At 37.4% G+C, this 27,379-nt stretch overlaps 3 protein-coding genes across 7 annotated transcripts; 1 reads left to right on the forward strand and 2 right to left on the reverse strand.

Moving 5' to 3' along the window:
• The first annotated feature begins 254 nt into the window (after window positions 1-254).
• Window positions 255-1,263, forward strand: LOC124410936 (28S ribosomal protein S14, mitochondrial). The gene is made up of 3 exons (XM_046889683.1): window positions 255-379; window positions 777-917; window positions 999-1,263. The coding sequence occupies exons 1-3, from the start codon at window positions 305-307 to the stop codon at window positions 1,179-1,181; spliced, it is 399 nt and encodes a 132-aa protein (XP_046745639.1). The 5' UTR covers window positions 255-304; the 3' UTR covers window positions 1,182-1,263.
• Window positions 1,264-1,461: 198 nt separating this feature from the next.
• On the reverse strand, window positions 1,462-5,170 carry LOC124410935 (ionotropic receptor 21a). Of its 2 annotated transcripts, XM_046889681.1 has the most exons (9): window positions 4,653-5,170; window positions 4,128-4,327; window positions 3,902-4,024; window positions 3,667-3,828; window positions 3,257-3,498; window positions 3,044-3,184; window positions 2,399-2,591; window positions 2,113-2,317; window positions 1,462-1,846 (listed from the first exon to the last, which is right to left on the reverse strand). In XM_046889681.1, the coding sequence occupies exons 1-9, from the start codon at window positions 5,151-5,153 to the stop codon at window positions 1,538-1,540; spliced, it is 2,076 nt and encodes a 691-aa protein (XP_046745637.1). In that variant the 5' UTR covers window positions 5,154-5,170; the 3' UTR covers window positions 1,462-1,537. The 2 variants fall into 2 exon arrangements, with proteins under 2 accessions (XP_046745637.1, XP_046745636.1); XM_046889680.1 differs by having other exon boundaries at window positions 3,044-3,498.
• Window positions 5,171-6,582: 1,412 nt separating this feature from the next.
• Window positions 6,583-26,704, reverse strand: LOC124410933 (adenylyl cyclase 78C-like). 4 transcript variants are annotated; one of them, XM_046889676.1, is made up of 19 exons: window positions 26,576-26,704; window positions 24,013-24,090; window positions 19,196-19,473; window positions 18,926-19,083; window positions 18,376-18,565; window positions 17,797-17,984; window positions 17,046-17,238; window positions 13,038-13,196; window positions 12,519-12,748; window positions 11,944-12,080; window positions 11,181-11,517; window positions 10,883-11,092; window positions 10,697-10,794; window positions 9,386-10,309; window positions 8,713-8,950; window positions 8,438-8,564; window positions 8,265-8,371; window positions 7,654-7,917; window positions 6,583-7,305 (listed from the first exon to the last, which is right to left on the reverse strand). In XM_046889676.1, the coding sequence occupies exons 2-19, from the start codon at window positions 24,072-24,074 to the stop codon at window positions 7,093-7,095; spliced, it is 4,113 nt and encodes a 1,370-aa protein (XP_046745632.1). In that variant the 5' UTR covers window positions 24,075-24,090; window positions 26,576-26,704; the 3' UTR covers window positions 6,583-7,092. The 4 variants fall into 4 exon arrangements, with proteins under 4 accessions (XP_046745632.1, XP_046745633.1, XP_046745635.1 ...); XM_046889677.1 differs by lacking the exons at window positions 19,196-19,473; window positions 24,013-24,090; window positions 26,576-26,704 and having other exon boundaries at window positions 6,970-7,305; window positions 18,362-18,565; window positions 18,926-19,054; XM_046889678.1 differs by lacking the exons at window positions 6,583-7,305; window positions 7,654-7,917; window positions 8,265-8,371 and having other exon boundaries at window positions 8,709-8,950.
• Between the last annotated feature and the right edge of the window lie 675 nt (window positions 26,705-27,379).

A 27,379-nucleotide genomic window follows, 5' to 3' on the forward strand; every position in this document is an offset into this window, starting at 1 on the left:
TTAAGAGCATGTAGCAGTCCTACTCTTACCGACCAAGCAAACTCCCTCTTTTTCTTCATATATTAAATAAACAAACGAACAGAAAGAGTTAAAATTTCGACGGCACATAACTCTTTTGTACCGGAATTGAGGAAAGTTACTCATATCCCGAAAATCGTCGAAAATTTTATTTACTTTTTTGACACGTCTTATCATTTCCACATTTCCCGCATTTCAGGGGCCAAAAACTGCATAGTTAAGATACTTTCCGCCACCTTTCAGGGTTGCCAACTGTCCAACATTATAGTAGTTACACGATACAAACATGTCCGCCTTAGGCACCGGAGTCTCGTCGTTGTCAAAATACGTTTGGAAAGCTCCCGAGCTCGCAGGATTTGGCGTAAGTTACTGAAACCCAAAATGATCATAAGGTGAAAACATAAACCAAGTAACGCTATCGTTCAAACTTAATAAAACTTGACATAACCTATTCTAACGCAATTCAATTTTCACTACACTTAATAAAGTCCTATCATTATTACCTTCAGCTTTTTTTTGCTTGAACAATTCGCAGCATTAGTCCAGAACCAAAAAAAAACCGACTTCATAGTGACTACATTATTTTACAACTTGAAGATTTCACTTACACCCTCAAAGCGACCTATGGCCAAAGTTGTATCTTGGTTCTCTTCCTGTTTTCGCTCTCATCCATTGTACGATGTATTCCGAGATAGATTCCCATTTATAATAACAGAAAGTATTGGTGATAATAACTGGAATATTACGTTTATTATCAGTTTCAACAAGTTCGTAACAAATGGGTCGGATGGAAAATGATACGTGATGTCAAGCGGAGGAACATGGTCAAGCAATACGCTCCTGAAAGGCTGAGGATCAATTCTATCAGGAAAAATACAATACTACCTGTGGAACTGAGGGTATATATTTTATCACAACGGACGAATGCAGATTTTCAATTCTCATCCACGTTGTTTATCTGTTTAATCTTTTTGTCACAGGAAATTGCGGATCAAGAAATCGCGGCGTTCCCGCGTGATTCCTGCTTCACAAAGGTTCACAATCGATGCGTCGTTACTTCAAGAGCAAGAAGTGTTATCCCGCGGTGGAGAGTTTCTCGCATAATCTTTCGTGACCTTGCAGATCACAACCAGCTGTCTGGCGTTCAACGTGCCATGTGGTAGATTTATATATCTGTAACGGTTTCTGCAACTTGTAGATAAAATTTCGATAAAAATAGAATAATTCTAGGATAACTCCTATTTTCTATTTTCTTTCATCCATATGCCAACGAAAACCATTTTTGCTATTTAGATGCAAACCGTTGAATTTTAGGGTGGGTACATAGTTGTAGAATTTCGGGTACCAAACTGCATTGTAAATTGCTCGAAGAATGTCGCTAAATTTGAATATTGATGTTTAAAAATGACAATAGTTTTTATTTCACTTGCGATTGATGCCTTATTAGTTTTTATTGATTTTAAACAATCTAATATAACAGTATACTATTAATTAATTGCACTGAAAAATTACATCCGATTCAAATGCTGTTTCTAAAATATCTCGTGACGTTTTGAATTTCGTATTCCCACGGATAATCGTCGAACCCGCGGTTCTGGACTCCGTAAGATAAATCATCGTTCGATTTCGCGTCCGTCTCGCTGTCGCTTCGACTTCTAGGCTTAGCAGTACAGTGTTTGCTTAATTTTCGGTACACGCATTCAAGGATTAAAAGAAGCAGCGATATCAGAACGCCTGATCCCAGAACTATAAACATACCCTGAATGTCATCCAGCGTCAACTGTCTCTCTTCTGCTGACGGTATGTGCAATGTTTTCTCAGCACTGACCTTGAATATAAAAAACAATTTGATGAGGCTTAATTAACCGTCAACAACGTGAAAACATTTGGTCATTACTGTAATTAGTGGAAGTCAATTTTCATGAGAACCCGAATCTGCCCTGTTTTGCAATTATTTTGGACATAGTGGAATACTCATTTTCGATATTCAAATTTCGAATGAACATTCGAATTCAGCAACCGTTGCACAAAACACTTCCAATTGTTGTTCGTCATATATTGTGCCGTTTTGCATAAAATAAAAATTCCACCCACTTGCAAAAGTTTACCAGTAGATGATCGTTGCACGTCCCATTTAACATCAGACGTTATTTTCTGCACGAGTCCAGCCTGTTGAGCTCGTTGAGCAACTTTACTCATCCTTTCCGTGTACGTTGAGCCCTTTGGAAAGGCGACAGTGACCCCGAATTGCACGAAGCATTCGCGACTTATGTGCATCAATGATCGTTTCGTTTTCCAGCTGTGAATAATCATCGGTAGTCATCAGTTTCATATTCTCAATGACACATTATTATCATTATTAGTGTAATCTCATCCTCACTTCGGGGCAAAATCCGCCTGTACAATGTACTCGAGCATTGCTCTTGAGCCGAGTAAAGCGTAGGGCCAAAAATAGGCTCGACTCGCGTTTCGTATACCCTCTGCAAGCGTCGGCACCAGTTCCAGATTCTTTAATAGCTTCACTATATTCGGATCGCTGCTGTTCTTGAAAAAGTACTCCCAACCGTCGTGATCTGCAGTGAACGAGATAATAATTCCGAGGCAAGATTTACCGTTGAATAACCATATACAATGAAAGAGATATTATAATCTCAAAAAAATGAAATATGATCTACTAAAGTTATAGAATACAATCAGACGTTTTCGTCTTACATCCTTCGAATCAAAGTAATCCAATGTAAAAGGTAAGGGTCATAAACAGAAATTTTATACAGATTAAAATCTAATAGATAAACTTTTTTGAATAGATCGCTATATTTTGTATTTCGAAAGACGAAGACAAGTCAACTTTCGATATTTTCGAATCAATTGCAATGTAGTTGACGTTCTGATTCGAATCTCCAAAGTTGGCGAATTCTGTAATTCGAAATTAAAACTGCCTCTGTGTTCACAACTTTTGATAATATGGCGTGGAAGAGACTCTGTAGGGTTTTGCACCAAGTAAGCGCAGAAGATAAGATATTACCCAGAGTTCCCACGCGATATCGATAGTAGAGAAGCTGATCGCTCGTGTCTATGGCGGGTGGATATACGGGAATCGTTATGAATGCAATAATCGAACTGGTATAGCACGATGTTATAATTATCGTGAATACCCAGTAAAGACCTGCAGCAAAAAGGACAAGTGCATGATCTCGTATTTCCATTGTATCATGAAACAATCGCCACAAATTCTTACCGATCAGAATCGCGGATGCATTTTGTGCGAGTCCCTCGTAAACAAGTGGACTTCTGATGGTGAAGCAATTTGTAAACGTGCTAAAGACGAACCAGAACATTTCCATCAATTCTTTAGGCCGTGTTACGAGCCTCAGTAAATTACTCTTGCTGCTTAGCGTCAGAGGTATGATTGCTCCAAGGTATGCGAATATCAGGGTGACCCAAACCGATTGACGAAATGGTCCCAAAACCGCTCTGTATCTGTTGAAGAGTAACACCGAGTAATCGAAATAATTATCGATTTGGTAGATAGAAAACCATTTTTTCTTGCTCAATAAAAACTGGATCCGTGAATACAAAACAATATGTACTGTTCCCTGATTATTTTTCTACTGATACATTAATTAATAATAATTATAGTTATTCTACTTTGGCAATGCGGTAGAGGTTAAGGATATGAATGCAGCGCAATCGTGAGTGTGAGGGTACATCGTGTCGAAACGTCTCATCAGGTCGACCGATCTGTACAAACCGCCCAAACCCATTGAGGCTTTACCCGAAGAAATATCAAGCATCACGGCACTGACTGGGCTGAAAAAATTCCGGAATATTTTTCATTCTTCGTGTATCTGTTGATAAGACGTATTTTTATATTATTTTATACCCTAGTAAATTCCTGGGTGTAGGATCTCGAACATCGATCGTGAAATTTAACATCTTGCTCAGTAGCCGTATCACTCTGATGTCCACACCGTCCCACTGGACAGTATCAGTGCCCGGAGTTACCCTGAAAAATAAAAAAAATGTATTGGAAGAATATCGACATGAGCTTTCTCTGCAGTAAATATTTTCTTGTTGTCATATTTAGTTCTCCATTATTATTTAAATACCGTCGAAATGCGAACGGAGGCTTATGCATAGCTGATACGCGGAATCTATGACCATTAAATCCAGACTCTAATTTCTGTGGGAATAGAACTTTGTTAGGCCTCGTCAAACGATCCTTGATCCATGAGGTCAGTATCACAGGGCGACTTGATCCGATTCCATCGCTGTACAACTCGTGCGTATAAAGCACAAACGATCCCTCCTTTTTTAAGACGAGCAACAAATAATAAATGAACTCAATTAACATGGCGGCGTGTATAGGCTGAAGGACAAAAAGTTTAATTCACATTTTGCGACGTAGCTACCATTTAAAGTTTGAGGTATTGACTTTTATCAACTACGTAAAAACTAAGAAATCCGGTCGAACTCAAATTTTCGCATATATAAAACTCGCTTGAAAGAACGCGAGGGCTAAAGTCGCGAGGTGGAGACACGGGCCATTCTACGACAGCCATTTTGCCGATTTTGGCTGCAGAGTGCAGATTCGATTGAATGAAGATTCTTAACAGACCACATCCTCTAATTACCTTGGCTGTTCTGCTCGTGCTGCGTGCGATAACTAATAAATTTTTGTATAACCTTGAAGCGGGACTTTTTAAAAAGTCGAGAACATCCCAGGAGGAGGCACCAGTAACGACGACAACCTTTCCGTCGCTTTGTCGCTCTAACGCATTTCTTACGTTGTTTAAATTCTCCAAAAGCAAAATGTGATTCCGGCAGGCTTCGAGAGCCTGCAGAAAATCGTCGGTCAGTTTTACTCGCTTCTTCACGTAAGTAGATGGGAGATTTTTCAAAAATTCTTCCAACACCGATCCGTATCTTGTTTCGAACGCATCATCGTACAAAATCACTGTCGTACTACAATCCTTGAAATAGTTTTCACCCACGTGAGTCAATAGTCCTAAGAGGCTTTCGGATTCCAGGTTTGTATTTAACGACAATAGCATTCCTTCTCTTGTCTCAAATCTCCCGAATTTTTCTGCGGCCCACACCGATTTTGATACAGATAAAATCATCCCGAGTACCATTAAATTCGTAGCTGAGAAAATCCGCATCTCGCCAATTTTCACAACAATTTTCGTTTCTACTTAGATATAAATTATTACGAAAGGCTACGCTGCGACTGCAGATGGCAAACGAAGCACTAAATGAAAGAATTGAAGGGCACCTGATTCGCCTCTAATATCGCCTCTAATACCATCATACCTGCATTAATTTTTATTGATCATTACTACAGAATGATGTTAGTGGAATCACCACCCACGATGAGGCATAAGTAAGGTATTTCGGCTTATTGGTTATTGATTTATAAGATTAACTATTTTTTTTATTTGCTTACTTTTTATTAATTATGCTTATTATTATCTTTATGAAATATTTACTGTATTTTTCTTGAGAGCTGCCAACAAGTCGCGAGTCAATTTAGATAAAATATTTTATAGTATGATCACTTAATATTGGGTTATATAATCATATTTTATTTAAAATACACGGGTTGAATATATAACTATAAAATAAAATATCCTAGCGCACGTTATACGATATTCGCAATTTTTTTCAAATTTTCTATTACTCCTAATAATAACGTAATACATATAATATAGCTCTGGTTAGTTATTATATTAAACATATATTATATATTTATAGTATATTAATATCGCGATTTCATTTCATGAGTTACTTCGGGGTAATACATACAAACGTAAATGCAGACATATCGTTTTACATATAATCTTTATACATTATACACATAATATTATTCATATTATAGTATAGCATGAGTATTAATATAGGTGTAATAACAATACTTATTATAAACGCTTACGTAATATAAATACATGACAAATAATCTAAACGTATAACAAAAAAAAAGGAGAAAAAATTTGAAACTACAAACAAAAAAACTACTTGAAAAACTGTGTCTAAATATTTAAATACGATTATACAGTCATTTCGTAGACTCTTTTTGATTTATTCTTTCTCTTTTGTCTACTCTTCGCTTTCTGGATTGAGTATCGACAACTATATAACGAGCTTGTATTATGACGACGCTGGTATCATGTAAACAAATATGAATAACTTGTTCTTATATTTCATTTATGTTATGAAATATGAATATATTTGTTTATTTCTTCCATACTTATATCAAATAAAATCACGCGGTTGTCATTCTCAATATACCTATGATGTTTGAGTAGAAAAACGATGAATAATAATTATTTATTGAAAATTATGTAAAGTATGAAGAAAAACTAATTATCACAACCATTCACGTAGCGTTAAGGAATTGAAAGAAAATTTTACATGTAATAATTGTATGAATATTTACTGAGCGTATTCATATTTTAGACGAAAATCTCAACAACTCGAGTTTTATTTACGTTTATAAAATGTATTGTTGCTTTCTCGTGTAACAAATGACGTGTTATATAATAGTCAAAACAAAACCACGATGAAAACTAATTTTCTAAATCTCACTGTACAGTGGAATCAAAATTCACAACTCGTAAAAACTGATAACATCCAAGAATAATCGTCCGAACAAATGTAATTTCCAAAAACTAATTTTAGCGATTGTTATTTAAATCTCAAATGATCAAAAGGCACAATAGAATTTTGGTATATTTATATTTAGATAGATTTTACCACCTTAGACTTTGGTGTAAATTCAGATATCAAGAGTCTCGGTGCAACCTCGTGCCTACAGCGAATCTCTTTCAACGTTTAATGGACACGTGCATGACTTAATTATCACACTCCTCATACGGTGCAGCGTTCAATTTCTCTATGTATTTTGTAACTTTTTTACTTACCACAAAATGTGCTCATTTCTGCTTTCCAAGCTGCATCGCGCTCAAGAAATAAAAACTCCAAACGAAAAAACTTGAATCTTCATATTTTTCTATCAAACTTGTTTCGGTTTTATTATACCTTTATTACTATTACCGTTAATTTTTATTGTAGAGTTCAGGTTCTTCGCAGAGCTCGCGTCTGCTTTCTGCGAGCCTGAACAACTCCGTAAACGACGGCAGCCAGACTTCGACAGTTGCTCGTTAGTTTTGAGGTCTCTTCTGATTTCGGGCCGCCTTTTCCAAGCACGAAATACGTCTCCATGGTCCCCTTACCCTTGACGGCGATCATACCTCGTTTCTGGGTCTGATAGCCACGCGCAATCAGGAACTGAGTACAGGGACAGAAGAAAGTGGAAAAAATTCGGAATTAGGCTGCATGCGTCCAAATTCTATAATCTTCGAAATTTTGTCATAAATTGTTCTGAAATAATCCGTAGACGCCATCTTGTTGTAGAAATTATATCACATCGATACCTTCCTGATATTTAGTAATATAAAATTGGTTATTCATCGGAAATGGCATTATAAACTGACTTGTGTGTCACAAAATAAAAGTCCAACAGCTTGCACGACGCTTTCTGTGCCTGCATGTTTGTAAAATAAGCCTGAGACGATCAGCTGATTAGCCGTTCCAACGCCATATTGTACGTCCTAACCACAACCAAATTCTGATTACCTCGGCTATTTCGCGGGGAACTTGAATCTTCCCCATCTCGCCAGTTGAGTCCATACGCGATGCTTCGTTAACGGTGTTCCCCCATATGTCAAACACCGGCTTCCTTGCTCCAATTACACCACCGACTAGTGGACCACAGCTGATGCCGACTCTCAGGTCAAAGTTGTTGAAAGAATGAATGTTCACGTCCTGAAGCCGCAGTCTCATCGCCACCGCGTAGTCAACCAGTCTGCATAGGTGCTCCATATCGTCAATGTTCTTATTCTGTAATGCCGGAGACGATTTAAGCAATCTTCGGTAATTTGCGCTTTCTATTGGGAATAGGAATATGGTGCTACGAAATCTGGTGCCAAAAAATGCGCGCTCAAACCGGATTATATTCAATTTGAAAAGAACCATTTCATCGTATCTTTTGTCCAGTAGATTGATTCTGTGTAAAAAAAAAAACTCAGTCTCACAGATTGGACTGAAAATAAGTTATCTATACTTCTTTCTTCGCATAATTAACCTAAAACCATCTATGTACATATTTTACAATTCATGAGAATCCAACAAAACACAACAAATCATTACATAAGTCATGGAATTTATAAAAAAGGTGTTATAATCACCTTTTGGCAAGGATTCAGACCAGAAGCTGCCATGTAGGTTGCACCGACCGTTTTTATCTTCTCTATGCAGTGGAATCGCGTTTCGTCCAAAAGTTCATCGAAGTCAGCTGAAAAACGGTCGACGATTTCATTAAACATTCATAGTTCCAGCTTGTCAAGTGCCAAATACTAACCGATTATTTCATTCAACAGTCGTATGCACTCCATTCCTTTATTGACGTCCTCGGAATAGAACTCCGTGAAGTTGGGCACACTTGCAAACATCACACCGACTTGGTCCCGCGACTGTGAATACAATTCCTGAAAAGGATAAGCAGTAAAAAAATCATCATTTACTTAATATTCTGAAGTATCGTTATTTCGATGCAAAAGAAAATCTTTTGAAGTCCTTTGACTTGATCAAACAGTATTATTTTTGAGTTCTTGATTCCGAATTGCACTTACATACCTCAGGGGCTCTGTCCTGTGTTAGAAAATGATGAGCCACATGGTCTGGCAGGATATTTTTAAGCAGCTGCATGTTGTTGTGCCGGGATTCGATCATGTCGGAAAGTTCCCTTTCAGCCTGCTGTTTCCATAGGAAATCCAACCGCGATGTCACCTCGACTAGCCTTCCGTGATACGTGACCATCACAAGAAAGACACCGAGGAATATTAGCATCTGCGCTGACAACGGTATAGCGCGTCTGAAATGGTTATGGAGCATAAAGATAAGAAGACGATTCTCACAGTGATGATGTCCAGTATGATGAAAAGGTTGGAATGTCACGACGAGGGATCTTATCCAGAATTAGAACACGTCGAAGAAGTTCTTGAGGACGATGAGGACCGACATGATCAGCAAGAACGGGTAAAGAATGATTTGTAGGAAATAATGATGGATACAATGATCACAACAGTGGAAGCGGAAATGCAGAATAAAATGGTTCTGTGATAAGAAATAGAAAAGTGAAGAAGTTTAGGATAAAGACGACACACGACTTCAAGAACCAAAACTGGTTTCAATCGATTCTTCGCGACTTAAATGTCTTCAGGTACCTTCAAATGTGGTGATAATATGGTAATAATAATTAAAAAATGGTCTAGAGTACAGTATTTGTAAGAAAATAGTGCAAACTCACGTGTTCTCCTCGTCAATTCGTACGGTGAACAAGTCTCGGTACAGTACGAGTATAAGAAGAGCATAAACGAGTACAATAATAGTAGCGAGTGCGGTTTTGACAAGGTAATAAAGTTTTAGAGCAGAGGCGAGAGCGACAAGGCACAGTATCCATGTGAAGACGGCGTACTCGGGATGCATGCAGTCGATCCACGTGCCAGGTTCGCACGATGACCGCATGGCTGCCATGGAGGTTTCATTGTCGGAAAATATTGACATAATCTTCCTCGTCGGGACTTTTCGTCTTCCCCTGGTCGACGGGCTTCCGTTCGACAATCCCGGCTGATTTTTGAGCCTCTTGTTCCGGTGCAGGTGCCTCAACTTGTCCCTCGAGTACTTTTCGTACTTGTAGAACCTGAAAACCTCCTTCCTGGTTCTGCGATGGGCTGGACTCGCCTTGCCGTCGACGACGTGGGTCAACTTCACTTCGATGTTGCTCGTCTCGATGGCTTCCTCGCCTTCAGACCGCTTAGAGTCGTTTTTCAAGACGGACTTGCTTCTGTCTGCCTCCTTCGCCACAACGTCGTCACGAAACGCCGCTGAGAGGAAGCTGAGGATCAGCTCATCCAGACTCCTCGACGAGCCACTGGCTTCCGGTACCGAACGTCGTTCCTGAGAGCCCTTCTTCTGGACCGGAATTGGACTTGTTCTTTCGTTATGGCAGTCGACTCGAGGACACGCGATCACGCTCAGCATCGAGGTCAACGCCATGAGCGATATCACACAGCATATGAAGACCGTTCGTCGCTGCTTGTCGTGGGCCAGTACCGAAGAAAAGTGCTGCAGTATCGATGGCAGGCTCTTAAATTCCTCGGCCATCACCAACATCGAGGCAGCCGTTAATACGAACGTCGTGAAAACCAGGGAGATCAAGAGTGGCAAACAACTATAAGGCAAATAATTATATGAGTCGGCATGTTTAATGGATTCCTGGTGGTGATTGGTCGCGGAGGGAATTGATGAAGTCATAAACTGAACAACGTCAGGGTGCTCCATACGTTTCGAAAAGACTCTTGACCATCGGTCAATTCATTCAAGTAATGGGATACCTAATTCTATACTGTGAATCTTGTTTAGGTAACGATCTTCCGAGTACTGAGGACATTTCGTTCTAACAATGGGATGAAATGGAACGGGACTAAGTCTTATTCGAAGATTCTTCAAGTATTAGGATACTTGATTCTACACTAACTAATTGCGAAGCGTATTTAAACATCTTTGATAATAGACAAACCAAATGTTCATCGAAAATGTAGAAACACCATTCACTCACCTCGGTGATATCACAGCTTGACATACCGCGATGAAAAGCCATATCACGTAGCAGCAAATCATGTTCGACTTGAACATGTCTTCTCGCAATTGGCCAAACTGTGTGATGGATAAAAACGATGGTCCCATAAAAAATGTGTAGGTTTATAAAATGAAGGATGTCGGCAAAAAACTTTATTAGGTATACCTTAAGCTCCAAACTTTCGTCGTTGTACCTAAGCGTCCAGGTGTTGACATTCGCCGATCTCATTCGCTTGTTACTCGCTGTTTCTATCGCCAAATCGGCCGTAGATTTTTCCGCAGTCGGGCCGCATGCGGCTTTACGGGTTTTCGAAACGGAGCCGTCGTCCTCGAGGTATTCGGACTCGAGATTGCTGATCGAAGTAGCATTGTTTAACTGAAACAATTTATAGCCGGAATTGAAAGAAAAGTCATCGGCGACGAATCAGAAGCGCTTGGAAATTTTTTTCGGCTCATATTCTCACATTTTCGAACGGTATTTCCGGTGTCCAATCGACCCCGATTTCCTCCTCGACATTCGCAGCTCCCGAAGAGTTAACGTTTCTGCTCGGTAGCTGCCCTGCGTTGCTGCCCTTAAAGCTCTTCCTGCTCTTTCCGTTCACCCCTTCGTCTTCCGAATTACTGTTCGCTTTTGGCCTTGACGAGAAGCGTCGCCTTGTGCTCAGGGGCTCGACCTGCTTTATCAAATACGTCTCGACGTTCCTGTTCTTCAGGTAATTGTCCCGGTCTGCTCCGTAGCCCGGCTCCACCTCGTAGACGTCGTTCAAACACTTGAGGGTATCCAGCGAAATGTGCACTCGACTACAGGTAGAAGGAAGAATTTCAATTGTATAACTAATTGCACAGTGCAAACTAGCGCCACGAGGAACGAGATCCACAAAATTTTTGGATTTAGCTTTAAAATTTTAATCCTAGTTGATCCATATATTACCCGTTTGTAATGCAGAAGATAATTCATCAAGGTAGCAATGATTTTGGAACAATTTTTTGTCATTACATTTAGTAAAGTTTAAAGAATAACTTTTGATAAAAACGCAATAATTGTGGGATCTTATTCACCAAGTGGCACTGCAAAACTTATTGGCCAGCTTCCGCTCGTCACTATACTAATATAATCTTTGTACAATATTCGAAATTCGAAATTCACATTCGCGAGTCTGGTATAAAGTGCGATTATTGCATTTCATTTTGATCCAAAATTTGGCACAATTTTGCGAAAATACTTGCCCAGGTATTCCTCCGCTCTCAAGATGATTTGCGAGGGTAACATCGTAGGACCAGACGTCGAATTGCCATTTTCGAAGTCCCAAGACACCGCAGAGAACGGAACCGCTGTGTATTCCGATTCGCATGTTCAAATCAGTCTAAATTCGGGACAAATTTATGATTCAATGTCATGTGAGTTTTTTAATTATCAAGATACAATTTTTTATTTCGGCTGGTTGAAATCCAATACTTTTTGTTAAATTCAAGTACAAAATAGCCATAAGTAGAATATTTATCAAATTAAATTAATCGTTTTTTTTTACCGCAATTCATATCAATTTTGGAAATATAAATATTTGAGAACACCAGTATGATCAAAGAATATTTTGATAATATTGTGAAAGATCATTTTTTGAATATACTGTGTCAACGTAGAATAAAATCGTACGAATAAACCAGGTTTTGTTACTTTTTGAAAACTATTTTAAATGACAAATGAATATCTACGCCCTTTTTTTATAATTTCTTAGGAAAATCGTCGCAGTTCACGAGTATATAGATTTAACTTAAAATCAGTGATACATAGCAAAACATACCTTAGTTGTGTATCTGACATCGCGAATTGCTTTTATCATTCTGAGTCCCATTTCAACGCAGCAATGCGCGTGGTCAACTCTAGCCGTGGGTAGACCGGAAACGCAGTAGTAACAGTCTCCAAGAAGTTTTATGCGCAGACAGTGATTCTCGGACGAAAGTCTGTCGAATCTTGCAAACAGATCGTTCAATACTTTGACCAGTTCTTGGGCGCTGCACTGACTTGCCAATGCTGAAGAAATTCAGAGTTTAGTTATCGAATATCAGGCCAGGAAACGTGAACAGGTGAAAAAGAAAATAAGGATTAAAAAAAAAACTATTTGCACAACAAATCCCTCGTTCTGATGTGATATTTTAACACCCGAATTGAATGGACGTACAAATTTTGTGTTATAAATTTTGAATTCAATTAACATTGCGAGAAAGAATTATATTTGGGTGGATGACGGTGACAATAATAATAATAATAATACGTATATAGGTGTACCTATGAGATGATATACTTCGGCTTAAAACGTTACCTGTGAAACCCTTGATATCGGCAAAGAGTATGCTAACATTTTCGTACCGATGAATGTATATTCTGTGAAATTGATTCGGGGTAAAGGTGATGGTTCCACCTCTTTCCTCCTCTCTGGCGATGTCGCGAATCATTTCCCTCGCAACAAAGTCCGGCAATACTGAAATCGAATGTTGGTTCCTGATAAATTTATTTCTGATGAAAGATAACCTGTCATTCTAACAAAAAAAAAATCAGATATTGTAACGCTGAACTACAGCGCCGCTGTGTTACAATATTATTGTTAAATTTTACTAAATATGGCATTCTTCCGAGGTGAAACAATATAAGTAAAGTATTCTTGCCAACGTTTTGCTTTCGATTAACCAATGATAAATCATCTTTGACTTCCAATAGCGTATTTAACGCCGAAATTCAGTCGCAGGCGTGCAAACGGTGGCCATTTTGATTTTATCTTAGCATTTTGTTGCGCGTATTGTTTGGATATAACTATCGTCACATTGTTACTTCAGTTATGTTCTTTTGTTTTCAAATAAATAATTAATCAGTTGAGTAATAAATCTGAAAAAATTCAGTGTACTTTTTCAGTGTTGGTATAACTGCAGAAAAATTTTTGAACAAAATCTTGAATGGTGACGATCAGATGTTGGTTAGATTCGTATAGAACTCCCCATAACCAAAGAGTGAAATACTATTTCCCGATTCGGATGAATTAAAAAGACACGACATTTCTCAAAATTCTGAACGTTCAAAAAATCTGTTTTATAATCTGGAGTACGAAAAACATGGTAATGACGAAAAATCAAGTCATTTGTAACCTGGAAATCGGTTAGAAAATTATCAATCAATATTAAGAGGGTAAAAGGTTAGTTGTCTTGTTGAAAACCGCCCATAGTTTTTTCTATCAGGCATATATATATATTGTATAATACATGTGGGATGTTCATACATGTGTAAATTTTTTTCAATCAGCACCATTATATGTGTGTGTATACCATCCCATATCATACATTATGTATGTATGTATGTAAATCAAGGAGTTGAGCAATCGGGTGAAAATATGATGTATGCTATAGCTATATGTATGTAGAGAGAGGGTCGGACCCTTTGAAGAACACCTCGATGAACTCGTCACACGGTTCACGTAACTCTCCAACGAAACGTTGAGACCAAGTTAGGGGTGCCGCGCAGCCACCGATAGACAATATGTATGTACATACATACATATATCGTACATACGACTATGGGGATTAAATCTCGGCGATATATGCATATAACAAGGCATCAATATTTCATGCAACCGTAAATAATAACAGAAATTTTGTCAACCGCGTGCACCTTCGATTTTTTCCTAATTATGCACCGGTATTAATCATGTTCTATTTATAGGTTATCTCTTCTCTGCATTATATACATGAGCAGATGCATTACTTTTCGCCGAAAAATTTTGGGGGTGGGTCACCGATTTGGCTGCCAAATTTTTTTGTCGAAAATAAGTGAAAAAAAAGGTGATCCTGAAGAGTTGGGCTTGAGATGCCGAAATCTGGCCACTGAAGAATTTTTTGAAATTTGAAAAACGTTGATTTTTCAGTCATTTTCAACAATTTATATCTCAGCGTCTATATGACTTTTTTCTGTGGATAGCTACAACGTCTGGCCAGATTTAAGCCGATATTTCGTTACAAACAGATCAATAGTTTTGGAGTTATAACGATATTTATAAGCCAAGTGGCAGCGGATTTACACAGTTTTGCGAATACTGACTGAGGTTAAGTTCACGTAAAGTTATGTTCAAGACTTTTCAAGCTCTACGAACAAGTTCGCGAGAGGATATGACTATTTCCAATAGTTTTTCGACAAAAAGCATTTGGAAACATTCCCGGACGGAGCCGCAACGGGCTGCTATTGAGAAAAATGGAGAAAAAATGGAGAAAAAAATCATTCGGAAATGTTTGAGTACTTTTCAGTCACTTTGGGTGTTATGCAAAAACAAGGTTTTTTTCTTTTGGTAATTGTTATTACGGTTTGATCAAAATTTTACCGCCTACGATCACACCCTCGTACCTCTTTATTATACCATACCCTCCTATATTGAATCAGGGAGCGAATGAATTGTAACGCGCCAGTGGTTTGGAATTTACACCAACAAAAATAGAGTTCGATTGAAACAAAATCGAAAGATTAATCTTAGATATATTTGAAAAGATTTTTTTCCAGACTTTCGACCAAACTATCAGAATCGTAATGCGAATGTTTGTTATTGAATTCTGAAACTCTCTTAGTTGGGTATATTATACGAGAAGTTTTTTTTAAACTAACAGTTTTTCAACGATTTAAAGATTATACAGGAAAACAGAAGGCAGATAGCCATAGTACGCGTCACGCGAAATGTCAAATTGTGACAGGAATGATATTGACTAGGAGTAAACAAGCGCCGTGCGATGATGGAAAGCTAATGGATGCGAGGATTGGTCGATTTTTGACTTCTTGCAGTTTTTTTTACTTTCTATTTCCGGCTACTTGGGCCCAAAGGCTAATGGCTTGAAAATCAAGTCAATAATTCAAATTTGTTAACATTGACATCTCTGATTTCCGATGATTTCCGAGCGTTCAAAGCGATATTCAGTGATTTTCGGACTAGTTTAATCACGGAAGATTTCAAAAAATCACTCATGTAATCAGAAGAAATCACCTGCAACGCTCGGAATTTATGAGAAATTTCTGTATGAATTGAAAATAAATGAAAGCATGTAATGAAATACAAGTGAATAAAAATATTCATGAATTGAAAACATTTGTCGTTCACCCCAAGACTTGGAACGATTTCGATGATTTCCAAGTGCTTACCGTTCGATTTTTTATCATTTGATTTCCAATAATATCTGCACCGATTTCAAATATTTCATTACTCTCTATCGATTCCTCGTAATTTGAAAAGAGTTCCTTAGTCACGATTAAATTCCTTTGATTTATAAAGTGATTTCTATTTTCCAAATTAATGACATCCCTTAGTGAATAGCCGCGAACTTGGAAGGAGCTGATTTATGAATCGGAGTGAAAGTGCTTGACAAGTAACATCCGCAAAGTGTCCGCCTCCGATTTTGTTGAAACTTGGCAGGAATGTTAAGTACGCTGAAATAAGAGATTCGTGTTTTTTTTTGTATCGGCTGAAATTAATTTTAAGGGGGTGAACTACCCCCATAAAGCTATTTTTTACAATTCCTACGCATATTAGGGCCTAATGTACAGATTGCAGAGAAATTTGATTTCCATATAGGGGTTTCACACGTTGCTCTTTCCAAATCTGAAGTCTAAATAGAAAAGTTCAAAATGGCGGATCCAACATGGCTGACGTTAATATCGAAAAACGATCGATTTTCACCAATAGTAGGTGGAAACTGATTTCGAGGTTGCTGATCACGGATCTGACCACGAAAATTCGAAATTCGAAGCGACGAATTCAAAACGACGGTAGAAAATCGTTACAATATCCGTCATCCCTACGAAAATTGGTATTCATATCTGTTTCTGGAGTAGGTACTTCAGTACCCATCAATTTTCAGATAATGACAGATAATCAAAGTTGGGTAATCCCGTTATCAATTTTGAATTCATCGCTTCGAATTTCGAATTTTCGTGGTCAGATTCATAATCAGCGACCTCAAAAACAGCTTCCTCATAGTTTAGGTGAAAACAGATGGATATTTCGTTATTGAAATCGGCCATGTTGGATCCGCCATTTTGAAATTTTCAATTTGGACTTCAGATTTGGAACGAGCAACGTCAGAAGCCTCTAGAAATCAAGCTTTTATTATTATGCATAGCAAATGTCAAAAATAGCATTTCAGGGGGAAATTTCACCCTCTCAAAATTAATTTCAGCCGATATGAAAGAAAAAAAAAATAATACGTATCTCTTATTTTAGCGTACTTAACATCCTGCCAAACTTCATCAAAATCGGAGACGGACACTTCGCGGATGTTCCTTGTGAGTGAATGTGTCAGCTCACCGGAAAGAAGCAGCTTCTCCTGCCTGTTGTTTTCGTTTTGTGTCCGATGTCTTGTCTCAAGGGAGCGATGAGTCTCCAGGAATGCCTGACGCTGACCCCTGTCAGTTAGGTATTTGGTGTACATGCCGGCAAGATTTACGGCGACGTACAAAAGGACGTTTGTGGCAAGAAGACGGGGGAAGCAGACTTCATCCTGAAACGTATACTTTGCTCTATGATCACAGATGTCACTGAACACTCCAATGGTGAAAAAAAATTTCTATGATTTACTACAAAAATCTTCACGACTTTTTACGACATTTGGAACACGATCATGTTTTTCTTTTTTTTTTTTTTTTAACAATACTCACCTATCGAGACAAGACGAGTTCAAAAGTATATAGAAATGGGCAGAGGCTCTGAATTATTAATCTAGATTATCTGCGTTGGGTACTCGCTCTTGTTTCCGGTGAGTTTTCCTTGTAAGATAGATGCGACATTAGGCGACGATTCAAGGATAACGTTCATAGAAATCGTTATCTTATAATGCAAAGGTCTGCCGGAAAAAAAAATTTTGATCTCTCATTTTGATGCAGATGATCGCAGTTTTTTTTTTTTTTTTTTTTTTTTAGTTCAAGAAATTCAATCGTTTTCTGCAAAAATTGTTGCTAGAAAAACGAGGGCCTAAGATTCCCTGTTCTTCCATGCAGCTTCCGTAGAATATCGTAGAAATTATTTTCACCAGGTTCAGCAGGCGGACCTTTGAACTTACGTATTCGGCGCTGTCGCTCTTCAACGTTATCACGGACATTGCCGTGTGCGCCAAAGCGGTGCCAGAACCGGCTATAACGCACCATCTGAGGGGCAGCGGTAGCATCGCATAAGGAGCATAGACCACGAATAGAATGTACCAAACGAGTCGTTGTTGGGTCGAAAATCCGAAGCTCGCGCCGATGTAACCTGCCGATCAGATTCGCTATTGTCACAATGATTAATCCAGCTCTGCACACGGTTCGACCGCACAACTGGCTGCATGTCTATGTATTTTATTGATCGCAGCATCCTGTCAGATACAGTTGAAAACGTACGTCAGTTCGTTCGTAACTACAGGGGGGAGTCACAGACCAATGAATATCTGTCCAATTTATCAAGTAATTACTAACCCCAGCGCAGGGTGTACGTGGTGTACACTCCACAGTGCAATGTGGTAGGATGAGTGATCGAGAGGAGACAGTGAAACACCCCAGAGTGTGAATCGACTCCGATTCTGAGCTCAGGAGATGACTTTAGGTGACATGCAGGTGTGGGTGAGTTTTAATGCTGCTTGGATTGAGCACCTGAGGCTTCGTACCCTGGGAGTTGACGAGGAGCAATGTGAATATCGATGCCCAGTAGAGGTATCTGTTGGAAAAGCAGCGCCACCAGCCCAATATGCAGAAAACCAGGTTCGCCACGACGCAACAGATTATCCATGAGAGTGACTCGATCAGTCCGCTCGAATTTTTGTTCCGACGCCACAGCCATATCGACATCAGAGCGATCTGGAGCCATAATTAACAAGACACATGATTTTTTTCTACAGAATCGCGTGCTCTTCTAATGTTCAACGTGTAGAGGAAGTCCGGACGAGTTCAACGATATGTCACAAAGCATACTTCCGTTGAACCGATTTCGAATCATCAACCCGAATGCTGCACAAGGCTTGTTCAAAATTCTTGCGCAGCTTCTAAGGCGCGTAACGTGCAATTGCCTCGACGAAAACATACCTTGTGACATATCGTTCGACTCGTCTCGATCTCCGCTACACGTTTGCTCCTCCTTTGAATAATTCTTAAAATATATGCTGTGACTGATTTGTGCCTGAAAATTAGTATTTTCAGTCATATTACAACGTCTCTTACCTTCAAACTGAGGTCTATCACGTTCAGCATTATCAACGACTTCTGTCGTTGACGGTTCGAGTAGTTTAAATAGGATATTTCCAGCTGTCTATTGTGAAAGCTGTTCGTCAATGACGGGCAGAATATCCCCTTGTACAAAACACCGCGTTTGAAGACGTCTGCGAATTTGCAAAAAATCAAAACGTCGGCAAATTAATTTTTGTTCAATTCCATTCCAGTACACTAGTGAAAATTCCAGCGTGGAAATATCGAATTTGAAATGCAAGACACCTCTTTCGGCCTGTGCTTCTTCGTCCTGGACCGGTTGTCCTTCGTCGACTTTCGTTTCATTGCACGGTTCATCCTCAGCATCATTTTGATTCCCATGCGCTGATTGCGAATAAATTTTATTACCACCAGCTGTCCCAGCTCCGTCGCCATCCTCTCCTTCATTTCTTATGGTTTTCGGATCTTCCCATGCAGCCAAAGCCTCTCTTCCCAATCGTTCGGAGGTCAATTTTTTCACCGCCTTTATCCACAACTGTTTCCTCGGTGATATTCCCTGTAGCCTAGATCAGCGCGGAAGTTAATCGAATTACGACTATAAGCATACATAAACTGGTTAATTTAAACCTTCATTATTAATGATAATTATTTTTATCGGTTTTTTACTGCCCCAAGATTAAAACAGTGTTGAATTATATATCGTGAAAAATTTCGAGAGCCTGTTTTATCGGTTTGTTATCAATGCAACTGTTCATGATAAATGTATCTTCTAAACATCCGACCTTCTAGTGAGAGTTATCAGTTTCATTAATGACCCCTGTCTCACCGCGCCAGTGATCGCGTAGATTCCCCTTTAACCCCTTGAATGTGTTATTCTGGCATTCCAAAATTAGCTGAAAATATACAGTTTCCATATATTCTTAGGTCGATGAAATCTGAATCGCGTAAAATTTTTCTGTCGATTGTATTTGAGACAGTGGGAAAACGTGTTCACGTTTTTGAGTTAGGGATTTTTTAAAAATTAGCTAACAGTGCAGCTTGAACTGTGAATATAATACGTTTGGAGCTTTCGTTCAAATCTGCCTTGAATTTTATTTTCAAATTGTAGTCAGAAAACGCTGAAAACATGGTTTTTCGATTTTTGAAGACATTCTAAAAAACTTTTAAATAGCCAGAATTTTTAACGAAAGAACTGAATTCATTTTTCATAACTATAGTCAATAAACAAAAGAGATTGTTTTTTCAACCTACATGGCAATCTATTCGGTCACTTGACTTTATCAACGTATACGCACAGTTTTGATTCGGGTCATTTAAAAGATCGTCATACCTACGTCTATCTTGTTGTGTTGCAAAGAAAATCAAAAAATAAATAACTTGTTTATGTATAAATTATCTATGACGTTACAACTTTATATACGAGCTTAAAAATGTATAGAAATAATAACACAACCCCACATAAATAAAAAAGTTGTGTGTGCTGGGGGTCAGACTGTATTTTTCTTGTGTATTTTTTCCCGCTGAACACGAATCTCAATTCAGAATTGGGGTTCGATGTGAATAATCTTGAAAAAAACCATAAAAACCATGTTTCAACAATTTTTTCTTACATGGTTCTTGCATCTAAAGTTTTTTCCTTTGTTTCTCTCTGTAACATGCACCAGTACTTTACAAATATGTATTTTTCCATCATTCGGGACCGCTCCGAGGTCGGTTAAAAATATGTTTGTGTTTTTTTTCACACGATCGGTACAAATACCGACAAAAACCTGCTGCAACGCTGGCTTCGATACCACGAAATGTTGACTGAATGAATCATTCCATACTTACGTACCATTAAAGGACAGTTGAGAGAAACAATCGAAAAAACTTTAAATGCAAGAACCATAAAAAAAAATGGCCTCAACATGGTTTTTAGGGTTTTTTCAAGATTTTTCACATCGACCCCTAATTCTGAATTCAGATTTGTGTTCAGCGGGAAAAAATACACAAGAAAAATACACTCCGACCCCCAGCACACACAACTTTTTTATTTATGTGGGGTTATGTTATTAATTGAGATGTTTTAACTGTTGTAAATTAAATTGTAGATTAAAGGAATGAAACGGGTATTTCTATTGAACATCTTGAGTCGACTGCAGCCGCATAATGATGGTTACTAAAAGCAATTTTTATTATCATTATCATCATTATCATCATCATCGTTATTATTATTTTTATAAACGGACTAAGATATTCTTAAAAATAAAGAAACTTCTATCGAGATGACTGAAAATCATTGCAAATTTCGTTTTAAATCAAATGATATGTTTCAGTTGATTTCCAGTTTACTATAAGAAGGAACCATAAGTAGGCGGCCCCTCCGATTTTATCTAGTTCATACATGCTTTAGTCCGTCGAACACTAAGAGATAAGTTTATTTTTTTACCTGCTAATGAACGGTTCAGAGGGGTGAAAACGACCACAAAAATTGGCACCCAACTGGGTGATTTCTTGACGCGTTTGATGGATTTGAATGAAACCAATGCTGAAATATTTTATTTATCAATGAATAGAAACATCTCAGCGTTAATTTCATTCAAATCCATCAAGTGCATCAAGAAATTCAAACCCCGTTGAGTTCTTATCTTTGGGGGTCCTTTCCACCCCTCTAAACCGTTTATTATTAGATAAAAAAAATTCAAATGTCTCTTAGTTTTCGATGCACTACAATATAGATAAACTAGATAAAAATCAGAGGGATCGACCTACCCAGGGTTCCTTATAAGTGATTTTCGTTCGTTTTCAACAATTTCCCATAATTTTGGATGATTTTCATTGACTTCAAGTGAATTAAAAAATCACCGAAAATCGTCTGGAATGCTCAGAAATAATCTGACATCAAGGATGATATTGGAAATCATTTGAAATGAATGTCAAGCAGAAATTGAAATAATTTATTTAATTTTCAATCGAATAGCCCCTAGATTTCGATTTCGTGTAGAATTAAAAGAATCAGAATTTATAATAATAATAACTGAGGATCGGTAAGAGAAAATTTCAATCCAGAGTAAATTCCGCGAATAATTATACATGTAGGTACCTAAATAACACTAACCTCTAACTATTTTTTATTTTTGGTTATCCGACGTATATATCGAAAGTTTTTACGGTGTTACCATATAACACGTATTATACAAACATACATGCTATGTGCTATGTATATATGTATAAATATATATATATATGTGTACAGGGAAATGAAGAAGATATATGGGCATGATCAGCTCTCACATACTATATACCTATATACTTGTACTTATACTCCTACACGTTTTGTATAGCTAAAATAACGTTTTGGTTGTTTAACCCATTACTTATCCCCCGCAGGGGGGTGCCACTCCAGCATATCCCGAAGTGAATTTATTTTCGGCGTTTAATGCCTGCGGTCCCCAATACTTGGGGAATCTCGCGTGTGTGGAAGAGGCTATATAAAATATATGCAATGCCGTGCCGATTATACGCTCGTCTATTTATCTGCGCATCTATAATCCGTCCATAAATCTGATATGACCGGTATAATATATTGTGTAATTATATAAAATATACGATTCCCAATTGAGATCTATGTATATATATATATATATGTATATATATACATTTGTCTGTAATAACAGAGTCAAAGACATAACGAATCTCGCTGAGATTATATTACGAATATAAAAATCATCCCTTTGTCCAAAAAATGCGCGCGTGTGTAAAAAAAGAAACGGAAAAACCTGCGTTTATGGAAAAATTCACTCACGGTTATAACTTTCATTTGTCTTGTCTTCGACCTCATTTACTGCGAAACACTTCTTTCCTTCTAATATAACATAAAATTATAATAACACCTTGTGTACATTACACGGTATGCGGAAAGAGAAAAATGAAGATGAAACAGAAACACAACCTGACACGAAGGAATTTTAGCTATTTTAGAAAATTATACTTTTAACAGTATCTTACTTATTAGAAAAAAAAAAAAAAAAAAAAAAAAAATTAGTAATCCTACGAATGATTTGTGATATGGAAAAGATATGGGAAAAAAATGACAGGTGTTCTATAATTTTTTTTTTAATCCTTGGGAAAAGTAGATCGTCGTGAGGAATAAGGATTATTAAAAGAAAACGTGAAATCTGCTTTTACGAATGATCTTGAATTTATATGATATATATTTCCTTGCATAAAATAAGTACCGAAGTTATATAGTTTAGCATGGAATGAGTTCAAGGACGAGATACCATCGTGAGTATGTAAGACGAGGTATAATAGAATTTAAATACGTAGCTGCGTACAACGTACGAATGATGTAAATTGTCATCTCGAAACACATAAAAAAAATTGTAAAAAAAATAAAATTTAATAATATGCAACGCAGTTGAATTTGGTCATAACAACATTTTCTCGACAAATCTGAGCTGAGCAAAATTTTTTTCAAAAAGACCGCGGATAGCATCTCAAAAAGTTCGATTCTTTAACAAACTTCACGATATAGAAACGCATTCATAATGCTTTTTCAATGCCTATCGATACCACAAAATTTTCTAGAAAATCGTTCGAGATAGATCATTTCTTTTTACCTACAGATTAACTCGGCTGAATATAGTGGAAAATAAAGAATAAAAAATTTTTGCATAGTTAATACAAGTCGGAAAATAAATGCATTATTGTAAAAAAAAGTATTGAGGGAAATTTGTACGGAAATGATCATTCATGAAAAAATTACACACGATCTACTGCAAAGTTGTCCATCAATTCTTAAGTCTAGAGTATCTTTTTTTCTTTTTCACCCTATTCCGAAGATAGCATTCAAATTAAACTCGACGCGATGAAATTCGGTAGTTCTAATTGCCTTTTAAAGACCAGTGTGGAATGAATTTATAATTATTTTTTTTTTTTCGTGTTTCTCCTGCATTTTTTACTAGACTGTTATCAGACGATCCTTAATATCCCTAATATTACAAGTAATTTGTATCTATACAGGCGTACTGCATAATGAACAATGAACGAAGGAGCATATTAACAATAAATGTGATATCGATAATGGATGAAGGTGTATAATTAGGTATAATTTTGCTCACTCGCTAACGCTTGAACCGTCACTGCAGTCAAGCATCATGCTCCAGGTCTGGTCCGTAATCATTATCCCACTCGAATATCTGTAACAGAACAATAAATGTACACAACGATTCAATCAGCTGGCATTGCTCGTATCCCTAAGTGGTGTATTATAGAAATTTTATACTTTACACAAGCGTACGCGTTCTGAATTAACAACACAAGACGTATCGTTCTTAAGACGTATTGAAAGCCCGCGTCTTAAATTACCCAATTACGCAACGGAACTCGACATAACCTAACTACTGAACGATATTCTTTGGTCAGAAAAGACGTTTTGGAGTCTGGTTAAACGTGTGAAATCGTTTTTACCTAGCACGTTAGTCCAAAAGACGTCTTCCCCACCAAAAAAAAAACAACAACATTTAATCCCTTATGTCGCTTATTTCGATGTCTCGTTGAACCTCGCCAAAACAGTCAGCAAGACGTATACCGGACCTGACATAAGACGTTGCTGAAATATTCGGAAGGCCGCCAATTATGCAAATAACTCGACGTATTAGCCTGTATAATAACTGAACAATGTTGTTTAATTAAGAAAAACGTATAATAATTGAGGTCTGTTAATAAAATGAGCGAGATCGTTTCCAGCTATCGCATTGGTCGAAAAAACGATTTTTTTTTTCGAACAAAAATGTCAATGTCTTATTTCACCTGTCTTCGCGTCTTATTGACCTCGCTGAAACGTCCCAAGACAGAAATACTGATGTTGGCAAAACTTTCGGGAAGACGTCTTTCGGTGTGAAAAAATTCTCAGCGTCAAATTTATCGGTTAAATTTAATTATAAGATTAATGAATTAGACGTCTGGACGATTCAACTTGAAATCTGCAGTGTGCAGTTGGCTGGGCGTATAAGTTTTTTATTTTTTATTTCCCACTCTTGTTCTTGTTTTAGCACTCATTCACGTCCATCAGCATCAGATGCCACCGCGACTACCTACGTTTATGTGCCCTGCGCATCGCGTCTTACGTACAAAGTAGATATTTATAATCCTCTGCAGTCAAGTCAGTCACTTGCGAGTAAATGAACGCGGCGGGAATGCATTTACTCTGTGTGTACAAACATACTACTACCATGCATCTGTACTATTCTCCACGTAATATGCTTAAGTTGCTCTACTAACGCTTTTGCAAATTCAATTACGTCTGTATTATTATTATTACTGCGATTTGATCCGCCACCAAAAGACGATTCATCCTCAAAGTATGTCTTTGAAAAATTCTTAAATTCAACGCCTCGCTATGAGGACTGACATGACTTGGAAATTTTGGAGCTTAAAGTTTTTTTTACCATATATGGTTTATGGACATGTGTAGGTGAGAGGTATTCTAAAATACGCCTACAGAAATACAGAAGTCTCAAAATTTAGAATAAATAGTACAAGACTTGAACACGAATCTTACGGTGCTTTGTAGGAATTTTTGAAAACATTAATAAAACGCCTTCTCGGCGTCTTCGTTGAAATCCATTAAGACGTTTCAAAAATAACAAGAACACACACACCTTGCATCAACGGTTTTGAAAAGTAGCAAAAGACGCGCTTCGACAGTAAGTATCAATAAACTTGAAAATACGTATATATATACGTCATATATACTATATTCGTACGTCAGTTGCGGAAAAATCTAGACGTCGTTTGTACGTCAATGAGAATCTTAATCCTTTCATCGAATTCTACAGGTCCAAATCGAAATCAATTAATCGTTCTCACCAACGGCCTGACAAAGTTAAATCTTTGATGGACATAATCAATTATTTCTTCGCCTTTACAGCACAGTAAAAGGTTGTAACCGCGTTGATTGCCTATAGCCATGTACACATTATTACGCACGCATTCATCAAAGCTGCACAGTGTATATACGTATGTTCGTTAGACAAATAAGTGTGGATCGTAGATACCATGGCGCCGGCATGCTCGTTATGACAATACACACAAGCAATATGTAAATTGTACACTTGCGCATACAAGCGTGTATAATTGATATTTATTGTTAAAACTGTATCCGTATATGCATATTATACCCTAAGTGTGTTTGATCATTTAATTATTAATAAGCACAAAGTAATAATATACGTACAACAGCTGAAGATTATTCAGTCTGTATTACAATTTTGACTAGTTGCGTAATTCTAAAGAAGAAGAAGAATAAGAAGATGAAGAATTAAGTGAAACTGAACCATGCATTACGTACAAAAAACCCGAGTCCTAAATAGAAATACGATTATACACTCATCTGAGATGGACCAACAAACAAATATAGAACGTTTGTCAACAGGATGAGAAGACAATAGAAAATGAGAGAAGAGAGAATAACCAGCGTGATGTATACATAGGTACATACAACGCGAGAGTTGAATGTCATTAGAGCTCGCTAGTGGCATAACTCGATTCTTATTCTTACTCATTCAAACAAACTAAGGTATAATGTCTCGACGTTTCACATAATATTGCTGTGCATATGTGCAGTGTCAGCGTATTAAGCTGTGTATACGATAAACATAATTAGTGTATTATAATACGTACCATGTACTACACATTTCACGCAGAGGGACAGACACACGCGCGCAGAAGCACAACTTCACAATAACTTTAGAACAGCAACGAACTGACTCTGTTGCATTGGAACGGCCAACCGGTGAAAAAACCAAATCACTAACAATTGAAAAAATAGTTCCTGTCATTAACTGATGAAATATTTTGTTTGGTTCACTATTTTTTTCTGTACAGTCTTAGAGTGTGTTATAAAATTATAATTGATTCGATTGAATTGTAATAATTTCAATCAGCGTCAAAATCCAAACCAAAGAGGGTGAGAATCAATTGATTATTATTCAATATGCACGCGCAGTGTATGAGACGTATTTTTGAAACCGAAATACGAATATAATGTTATTTATTATACGCATCGATGTTCCAATGAATGTGAACGGAAAGATCGTTATTTTTATTAAACAACGATAATTTTGAAAACTATGCAACTGCACCCGAATTTTACCGGGATTGATGAAATCGTCACAATATCATCGCTTGAATTACGGAAGAAACACAAGTTTTGACCTCCAAATTTCATAGAACTTTTTTTCTCCTTACACACTCACTTTGTTCGTCGGTGTTTCAGTAGGTTCGCCTAATTGAGAGATTGGTCTGTGTAAACATTCGTATGTTTTTTTCTTTCTGAACGATATAATATGGTACGATTTTAGAAACGATGTTTTCGTTGAGAATTTATACATATGTACCTTACTAGCAATATTAATTAGCTTTAATTGACTAAAATCGCAGTGTAACATTGTTGGAATTAATAAATAAATAAAACTATAGTATAAT

Source organism: Diprion similis, chromosome 10, assembly GCF_021155765.1.
Source record: "Diprion similis isolate iyDipSimi1 chromosome 10, iyDipSimi1.1, whole genome shotgun sequence".
In the NCBI taxonomy this organism is placed as follows: domain Eukaryota; kingdom Metazoa; phylum Arthropoda; class Insecta; order Hymenoptera; family Diprionidae; genus Diprion; species Diprion similis.

What these genes read in the sequence shown, in the direction of transcription:
- LOC124410935 (XM_046889680.1), bottom strand. Translation starts at nt 5,153, where the DNA reads ATGGTACTCGGGATGATTTTATCTGTATCAAAATCGGTGTGGGCCGCA. An exon ending in ACACCCAGGAATTTACTAGG is followed by an intron (nt 3,829 to 3,901) that starts GTATAAAATAAT and finishes GAATTTTTTCAG; the next exon opens with CCCAGTCAGTGCCGTGATGC. An exon ending in CTACTGGTAAACTTTTGCAA is followed by an intron (nt 1,847 to 2,112) that starts GTGGGTGGAATT and finishes TTTATATTCAAG; the next exon opens with GTCAGTGCTGAGAAAACATT.
- LOC124410936 (XM_046889683.1), top strand. Translation starts at nt 305, where the DNA reads ATGTCCGCCTTAGGCACCGGAGTCTCGTCGTTGTCAAAATACGTTTGG. An exon ending in CCGAGCTCGCAGGATTTGGC is followed by an intron (nt 380 to 776) that starts GTAAGTTACTGA and finishes GTTTATTATCAG; the next exon opens with TTTCAACAAGTTCGTAACAA. An exon ending in TACTACCTGTGGAACTGAGG is followed by an intron (nt 918 to 998) that starts GTATATATTTTA and finishes TTTTTGTCACAG; the next exon opens with GAAATTGCGGATCAAGAAAT.
- LOC124410933 (XM_046889676.1), bottom strand. Translation starts at nt 24,074, where the DNA reads ATGATTACGGACCAGACCTGGAGCATGATGCTTGACTGCAGTGACGGT. An exon ending in AGAAGCACAGGCCGAAAGAG is followed by an intron (nt 19,084 to 19,195) that starts GTGTCTTGCATT and finishes GCAAATTCGCAG; the next exon opens with ACGTCTTCAAACGCGGTGTT. An exon ending in GTCTGAATCCTTGCCAAAAG is followed by an intron (nt 7,918 to 8,264) that starts GTGATTATAACA and finishes CCGGCATTACAG; the next exon opens with AATAAGAACATTGACGATAT.